Source organism: Malurus melanocephalus, unplaced genomic scaffold (genome assembly GCF_030028575.1).
Source record: "Malurus melanocephalus ecotype Western Australia unplaced genomic scaffold, MMel_1.1 scaffold_557, whole genome shotgun sequence".
Classification (NCBI taxonomy): Eukaryota; Metazoa; Chordata; class Aves; order Passeriformes; family Maluridae; genus Malurus; species Malurus melanocephalus.
The window spans coordinates 277,923-286,811 of NW_026623789.1; the positions used below are offsets into that span (position 1 = coordinate 277,923).

Genomic DNA, 8,889 nt, shown 5'->3' on the forward strand with positions numbered 1-8,889 from the left:
ATCCATATAAGGCCTTGAAATGTAGCATAGGTTTCATGGGTTTGGTGGCTGATCTCGTGTGCCTATTTTGATGCAGATTTTAGGTTTCTTCCCTGTTTGTGTTGTTGGGTTTGTGAGGTCTTTTTCTCCACTCCAAACTGAATTTCATCTCACAGCTGCCATCAGTGGTCCCTGCCTGGACCATTCTTGAGCAGAGCAGGGAACAGAGCAGGGAACAATCCCCTCTTGCTGCCTTTTGTTTTTGTCAGGGAACCATTTCCTTTAGCCCTTGAKGCTGATGCATAGGAAGGGGAAGAGAGGTGGGGAGCGCCCGTCTCCACGCTGTTCACACTGCCCAAAATAAGTTCCCCCAAAAATCTGATGTGGGGAGAGGAAGCCCTGGCTCCAGGGCGCCTGCTGTCTCCCTCAATAAACAAAGGGCTGGCTTTGGGCACGGTGCCCAAAATGTTGGTGCAGGGTGTGTTCCCATCCCTGCTGCTCTGCCTGGCCTTTTAAGGCGATGTGACAGCGAGCTGGAGACGTGGCAAGGTGTGGAATTGAGTTTGTGATTAACGAGCTCAGCRCTATTCCTGCTCTCTGCAGCATCTGTCCTGCTCCCTTCTCACCAGGAACTCGCTGAGATTCTCAGGGTTTGGCCTCTTCTGYGCTGTGCTCTCCTGGCAGCTCTTGTGCTGCATTAATTCAGAGCCAGAACTACCTTTCCAAATGTGCTCTGTGCTGGGGAAAGGGTTGTGCTTGTGAACACAAGGCCAGATGTTCGGAGAGGAGAGCTCCTGTTCAGGCATCTGGCAGCCACAAACCCATCACAGCTGAGAATCTGAAATCTSTCTGCTGCCTGGCCAGTTTGTGCAGTGCTTCTCCACACACCAAGTCATGGTCTTGTTTAGTTTTAAACCACAGTCRGTGCCTAACAAGTTATTTTGATTTCTTGCCGAGCAGGGGTTCACTTTCCAGTCCCAGCTAATGTTTTCCTTTCCTTTTTCTGCAAAATCTGTTAACAAAGGCTAAATAAACAATGAAGGTAGGTCTACTGGCTAGATAAGAAATGAGCCTGGCTTATTAATAAAAGTTTCTTGTTTGTTTTTTTTTTTCCCCAGTGACATATTCGATGCCATGTTCCCCGTCACACACATCGCAGGAGAAACAGTCATACAGCAGGGTAATTCTTCCTGTCATCTTTCCTCCTGTGTGTTTGTAATTCACATCTCTCCATTGGAGATTTCACCCTCTGTGCTCAATGGGAAGAAGAACCAGATCCCAAAGGCTCCAGGAGTGCAGTTGGGTGATGGGGTCAGGGATTGGGGTCTCTTGCTACACATGCAGAAAACCCCAACAAAACCACTCTGGTGGATCTCCAGAAGCAGCACTTCAAATTAAAATGCTCATTTCTTAACTGAAAGTAGCCAGGAAGCAAAACCCCAGCTCAGGATGGGTAAGGGTGGCACAGGCAAGCTGAGGATACTTAGAGATGGAAAATATTTTTATGGTTGTTGGGACTATCCAACACCTCGCTGTGCTGTCTCACAGTTACCACTCTTGGCTGCTCACCTTTTGGGGAACTTCATTACCCTCAGGCTGTGTTAACACCTCTGGAGTGTTTACCTGAATGGAGTACTGAATCAATCAAATCTGATAAATTAATGCAATTGGCAGATTTACCCTGAATGGAGTACTGAATCAATCAAAACCGATAAATTAATGCAATTGGCAGATATTAATAGCAGGAAATCACAGTGATACTTTTATTTATGGAGGCAAATGAGGAGGATGTTTCAGAAGATTAATCTCTCTTTAAGTAATCTGGAGTGCAAACCTGTGCAAATATGTACAGGATTAAAYAGAGGGACAGGGAGTTGTTGAACAGCTTGGCAGACCTTCAGGAAACAATCACCTTCTGTATTTTGYTTCCAGGTGATGAGGGAGACAACTTCTACGTGATTGACCAAGGAGAGGTGGATGTAAGTATGTTTAATATTTATTTTGAAGCTACAGAATAAAACTGTGAGCTTTGGCAGAGAGCTTGAGCCAGCCACGTGCTCTGGGTCTGTCTCACTTTTTTCTCAAACTGGATTTCACAGGATTGGTTTCATTACTTTGTTTGTGTTATTTGTTCATCATTTTTAATTTGGTATGTGTTACATCCTAGCTTATTTGTCCATTCCAAGGAGGAAAATGGTATCAAAACCAAGCAAATGGCATTATCTTCAGAGCCCTAACCACACCTGGAGGTGTGCAGCCTTTGGCAGAGCCATGCTGGAATGCACCTGAGGGTTCAGATAACCAGAAAGAAAATATTTTCTTTAATCAGTTAGCTTAGCCTATGTGTTGTTTGTTTTTGGTGTTGGTTTTTTTTTTCCACAAATTGAGATACAGCCTCAGGCAGCGAGTTTCATCTTCGAAACCTTAATTTGCTTTTAAAATTAGATCCAAATATAAGAACAATGCAGCGTATTAATAAAGCAAGGATTATTCTAAGTGTAAAGTGATCTGYTAGACCACAAAATGTTTACAGGAGCGTGCAGTGGTTTAATCAGCAAGTCTTTGAAAAGAAGCTTCTTTCTGAACCTGCCCTCCAAATCATAAACTATTCACCTCTAATCATTTCTATCCCATAAGAAACTCCCCCTTTTGTAGTTTTGCTGCAAGTTCCTACACACATCTCATGCATCCACAGTTTTTGGGCAGGACAGCCTTGCTCATTAGCAGCTTTGCTCTTCAGATGCCCACATGAGTTTGCTTTGGCATATTTAAAGAAGAAGGTGATTTATTTTAAATCCAGGCAGGAGGCACGGAGTTATTTTAGTGAAAGTTTTTTTTTTTTAGCAGTCTGTTTGTGTCAGGAGATTTTCTAATTGGTATTGTTGGGAATTGAGAAACCTCACACACTGGAAGCTGCTGCTCAGGAAATCCGTCTGACTCACTGCTCCTATCAGACAGCAAACACTGCCACATCCACAGGGCCAGAAAATAAAAGGGCAATATTTATAGAACAGCGTTAAAATTTAGTTTTAAAATAATTGGCTTGGGACCCATCGGGAGCTAAATGAGCTCTCTGGCTTTGAATCAGGCCCGCAAACACGGGAGTTATAGATTAATCCTCTTCAAAAATAATTTGTCCTCRCTCAACACCTTCAGGAAAGCTTTCTGCACTTTTTAGGCTTGGGGATAGTGAGGGGCTAAATGGCATCAGAAAACAGTCTGCAAAACCCTTGCAATTAATTGCAGAAGAGTTAATAGTCTATATGCACATATTGCTATTAAAGAACAAAATGGGGTTTCATTGAGTAGATTAAAACTTTGATATCATGAGCATTATCGCTCCCTACTCCCCTAAAATCAGCCTGGAGATATCAAATTGGAGAGATCAAATTGGACAGATCCACCACAATGTCATCCTGACATTTCTCAGAGATGTGTGTAGCTATCACCTGTGTGACAAACATTTCCTTACAGGATTTAAAAATGTAAAATGGACTGTGCTTGTCCAGAGCTTCTGACCACCTGTCAGTTCTGGCCAAATCCTCCATCASCAGCTCTCCTGCTCCACTTCAGCACCCCTGAGGTGCCTCCTGATTCACCTTTCCATCTCAGCTTGGTTCTTTCTCCTTCCTGAGCTTTTCCTGACCCTTCATCAAGACCATCCCCCGAGTTCCAGCACAATTTGCTGTGGATGGAGCTGCACCCTGATGTTCCCTGCATCCCTGCCCTGCTGGGGAGCTGCAGGGAGGTGATCCCAGTTTATCCCGGGGGGTAAATCTCTCTCAGGACCAGCAGAGCAGGGTGAGAGGCTCCTCTGTGAGGTCCCAGAGCTCCTGGGCTTTCTCCATCACCCCATACCTGATGCTCCCCAAAAGAGTTCCACCACTTTCTGGGCAGAGCTGTAAAATCCTCATTGTCTGAGGAAACTCCAGGCTGCTAGTAAACGAGCTGCTGTTCATTTAAGCCTTGCCAGATACTTTTTTGGCACATTTCCACGCTTCCCCAAGAAAAAAAAAATAGAGAAAAAAAAGCAGCTTGGAGTGGAGACAATTGACCCCGAGACTTGGAGGCTGGAGGCGTTTTGWGCCTGGTTCAGCTGGTGCTGGCACGTCCTGGGGGCTGTAACCCCTGGGCAGGGGCTCTGCTGCTTTTTCTGCTCTGCCAGGGGTGGTGGATTCARGGAGAAATTTCCTCTGGGAGCATCACAAATGATAAGCACCCATATTTTCCATGCACAGGCAAAGATGGTTGTAAAGGAGGTCACCAATATCATCATAAAATTTCCCTACACGTGGAAGAAAGTAATGACAAAATAAAAAAATTTAAAAAAAAACCAATAAAATCTACCAACCAAGCAACCAAAACCAAACAGAAACCACCAACAAAGTGAGGATAACGAAGTCAGTGTGTGGTGTTTTGAGTTTGAGAAGCTGCAGCATTTAAAAGTAATTTTTTGTTAGAGTTTTGGCACGGGCACCCCRAAGACTAAGTGAGAACTTTCTAATATTTTCCCCTACAAAATAATCTGACTCAAATTAGAAGCACCATAATATTTTTTTTTTTTAATATAACAGCACTTCATTCTCAACTCTTACATTTTGTTAGGGTGTAAACAAGCCTTGTTAGCACAGAATAAAATATCTGTATGTTTTCTTCCGTGGACCAATTTCACATGGAAAAGGATTTTAGAATGAGGAAGAGGCAGGCCTTTGAGAAACTGGGTTTTTTCATTTTTTATACTGAATCCCTGCTAATCAAACCAAAGCTGCCATTATTGTGTTATCATTTAAATTCTTCCTCCTTAACCCATCAGGRTTGAGGAGAATTTTCCCCTGGTGATGGGTACAGTGTCCACGAGGGGGTTGATGGCACAAATTTTGAAATCTCAGAGGTCAATTGTCCACTGGAAGCTTTCCTGCTCAAATGGGAGCGTGTGCCAAAAAGCAGCTGGCAGAGCTTAAATTACAGCTTCCAGTAAAGATGTTGAAAGTACCTGCTAAAATATGACTTGCAAAAATCTCTAATCCACATTTCTAAGTATAAAACGACTTCCTGTTTGTTATTTTAATCTCAGAACCTCACATTTTTTACTTTAAAAAGCGCCGCCGGCTGCCCTTTTTCAAACAGATGTATTTTTTTTTTTTTAGACTCAGCGAATTCCTATTCTATTTAATGTCACAGCAACTTTCTCTACAGGCATTCTCAGGTTTTCTTCTTGTAAGACAACAGCAGCCAAGCTGTAGTATGGTGAAAACCAAAATGAAAACTTTTCAGTGATTTTTTTCCTTGGGTTTCTGTATTTAGTGTATAAATCTCTGTGTGGAGCTGTAAATGAGTATTGTGGAGAAAATGGATAAAATTCTCTATTGATTGTAGGTCAGATATTGCTGAAGTCCTTATTGATAAATACAAACTGTCTAATTAGTGTATATAAGGATGAAAATGGCACAGTGTTTTATGTGAGAATTTTTTAAACTAGTTATATTTAATGGTTAGATTCCACCAGTTGCTTCTGGTTTGAATTCTTCCATCATCACCAATGATTTTTCTGATTTTGGAAGGTTGCCTTTTGAAATTTGAGGCAGAACATTTTAGAGTTCAGAGCTTTTCAACGTGAACTTTTAAGGATTCKTAAGGCAGTCTCCAAGTTCATATGTTCAAATTCAAACTTAAAAATTAAATACTGAGAAATTWGAGAAAAATACCCACATATAAATACCCTTCATGTCCAAGGCTTGTTTGTTTTTCTGAGACTAAATAGAACTAATCTTCATTTTTGGATAACAAGACACAAAGCACAAATTATTGCAAACAGATCCAAGGGAGGGGCTTTAAGATGTTTTTAGATGTAACAATTTAAGATGTTTTAAGATGTAASAATTGCCATGCCTGGAATAATTTAGATTGTCTGCACAGATCAAAAAGTAGCAGCAGAAAAAAAAGAAAAAATTCTGGAAGTTAACTTGAAATCAGCAGTACAAAATTAAAGGAAAGATAAATTCACTCCATGGAGGTTCAGAGATAGATGTTCATGTCCTGCCTTCAAAATAAAATGCTCCAGAGAAAGAAGATGGAGATGAGGGAGGCCCAGATTGATTCCTGTGGCACTGAACATTGTGTGACTCTGCATCTTCTCCCACAGAGAATGCCCATGGATCTCACAGCCCATTTTCCTTCTAAAAAAAAATAATAAAATGAACCAAATTGTGTGATTCTCAAGCCCCCAGAAACTGCAATATTCATGCCAGATGATAGAAATCCAAAGTACTTTCAATCAGTGGGAAGGAGGTGCTCCTGATGGTTTGGTCACATTTGGGCATTTKCAGTTCTGCTTTTCCCCTTCAGCTGCCTGAAAGAAGTTTCCAGAAATGATGGATCTGTGACTGGCAGCTCAAGTGACAATTAGGAATAATTCCTTTATGTACTCACCACTTTGGTGAGAGTTCACAAATGCCTAAAACTGGCTGAGCCAAAACCTCAGCCCAGCATTTTTTTAGGATAAATAGGGAGATCATCTGAGCTGCTGCCATATAAAWTCGACTTTCATAAGCTGTTCTGAGCCTAAAATAGCTTTGCTTCCCACACCTTACAAACAGAACTTCTTTCCTCTCCACTTTTTTTTTTTTAAAAAAAATCTATTTTAAAGGGATTTATAGTGGAGCTGAACTCTGTTAAAGGGCAGGGTGGYTTTGTAGTGTGCCATCAATGCTTTTTGACTTCATCACGAGCACAGAAATTGAGTGTTGACTTAGGCCTTTGCAGAGGATGAATTCCAATGGTTTTGCTTCCAGAAAACAACTTCTTCTTTCAGAGACTGATATTGGGAATGACATTTTTATTGGGGGAGTGAATGCTGGGCCCAGGGACTGTCAGAGCAGTGATTTGGTTTCACCTCAGAGCACTTTAAACCTGACACCYTCAGGGTGGAAAAATGACCATTTGCATGAACTGTCTAAGGAGAGATGTCAAACGTGTTTTGTACAGTCTTGTCAAGYAGGACAGCAAAATTAAAGGAGTTTCAGAGCAGTTCAGGAGTAGCCCCTCTCAATTTAATGTCCATTAAATGTCCATCCTTCACTTGCTCAATCCTGAGTTTGACATAATTCTCCTCTCTGGGCTGCAGCCACATCCTGCACAATTCTTCAATAAGAAATGCCACCATGATACTTAAAAAAATTATGTGTTGGAATAAGTTTATTTCCTGCTTGTAACGCAGATCCTTCTGCAGTAACAAAATCTGTGTTATTTGACAGAAGAGCATATGCTCTACACATACACATGTATTTTTGGGGTGCTGAAAAAGAGTCAAGGATACCATGTCAGGTGACATTCAGGATGGGGTCCAAAACTCTTTGGAATTATTAAGTTTTCCCCACCATCCCTGAGACTTCTTACTGAAGATTCATGGATTGCTGTGGTGTAGCAAACCCCATGAATTCATCCAGGGAAATCTCTGCAGAAGGAAAACATCCCCACAGTCAAATCTGGACAATTTTACAATGAACTACTAGAGTTTAGAAATGTTCATGCATTCTCATTATGTTACAAACCTTTCAGAACCCTCATTTTATTCGCCCATTTCTCCTGTTTTTCTCATTAAATAAAAAAAACAAAAAACAAAACAGCCACAGAATTACCTGCTTGTTTCACCAGGAAACTGCTTGGGTTTGCCTGGCTTTTTAAAAACATCTTTTTTTTTTTTTTTAATTTCTTTTTTTTTTCATCATGAGAAGAATCAAAAGTAGATTGGATGTTCTGTGAGATTTTCTTTCTGTGGTGAGTGTAGAAGTTTGAAAGGGAAGGCTCYTGTGCTGTTCTCCTGGTGACAATCATTCTGTCACCATGATGAAATACAGCTTTTTTGGGGTTGAGCTTTTTCTTGGCACTCTGCAACCACCTGCCTGTTTGGGATTATTTTCACCTTTCATTTTCAAGCCCCTTGATCCTCGGATGTCCCAGGAGCACCAGGAGACACCACATTTATTTTTTTTCTGGAGTTGAGCTGCTCCTTTTCAGCTGAGCTGCTCCGTGGGCTCATCCATCTCCCACTGACCCCAAATTTCACTGAGCTCAGCAGGAGCTGCAGCAAACCCTAATTGAATATTGTGAAGATAAATTGGGATTGGCTCCAGCTGTATTTTGTAATAAGCCTTTTTCATCACGAAACGAAGATGGAATTAAAATGAACACTGACAGGTTGTTGAGTTTTGACCCCAGTTCATTTATTTTTGGTCACCATCTTTTCTCATGCCCAGCTTGAGCTCAGCTCTAATTCATGTATTTTTTTTTTTAAACTGCCAGTTTATTACTCACTAATTGGTGTCAGGTTATGGTCTTTGCCTTTGCAATACTTTTCTGCTGAAGATGATAATACCTGCCTATTTTTTTTTTAATATTATTTTTCTTCACAGAACTTCTGAACAAATGAAATTTATACCCCTTGACATAGCACTTCTTCTCAAAAAATTAAACATCATTCAGGGAAAATATGGCAATGGTGGTATCAATCTATACCATGTTCCAAGAGGATGGAACCTAAATAGGTTGTGGGTCAAATTCTGCCTCCTGAGTTCTCTGGAGCTGATATTAAATGCAAAGGGTGATTCTGCACTGAAATACTCAAGTCCAAAACCCTTAGTCATCTTCTCTGAGGGAGCAGGAGATCTGAACAGTTAAATTTAATTGAGTTTTGGAGGCACAAGACTTAAGGAAGAAAAAGAAAATGTTCCTTTTCAAAAGATATTTCCTTGTTTTGACTGTTTTTCATTTCACGGCCATGGCACATTTCAGCAATCCTCATTGCACATATCAACAAATCTCCTTCCTTTCAAGCCTGACAGTGTTAATAAAAAGCCRAAGTTGTGACAGTTCTGCTCATTGACTGCCTGAGCCTTGAACACAGGAGGCAAA

General features: G+C 41.1%; 1 protein-coding gene across 1 annotated transcript in view; it reads left to right on the forward strand.

The window, feature by feature from the left end:
* Window positions 1–8,889, forward strand: part of PRKAR1B (protein kinase cAMP-dependent type I regulatory subunit beta) — an 83,161-nt gene that overhangs the window by 41,428 nt on the left and 32,844 nt on the right. The window contains exons 4-5 of the mRNA XM_057382233.1: window positions 1,098–1,159; window positions 1,912–1,958. Coding sequence (XP_057238216.1) covers window positions 1,098–1,159; window positions 1,912–1,958 — 109 coding nt within the window. The remainder of the gene's footprint in view (window positions 1–1,097; window positions 1,160–1,911; window positions 1,959–8,889) is intronic.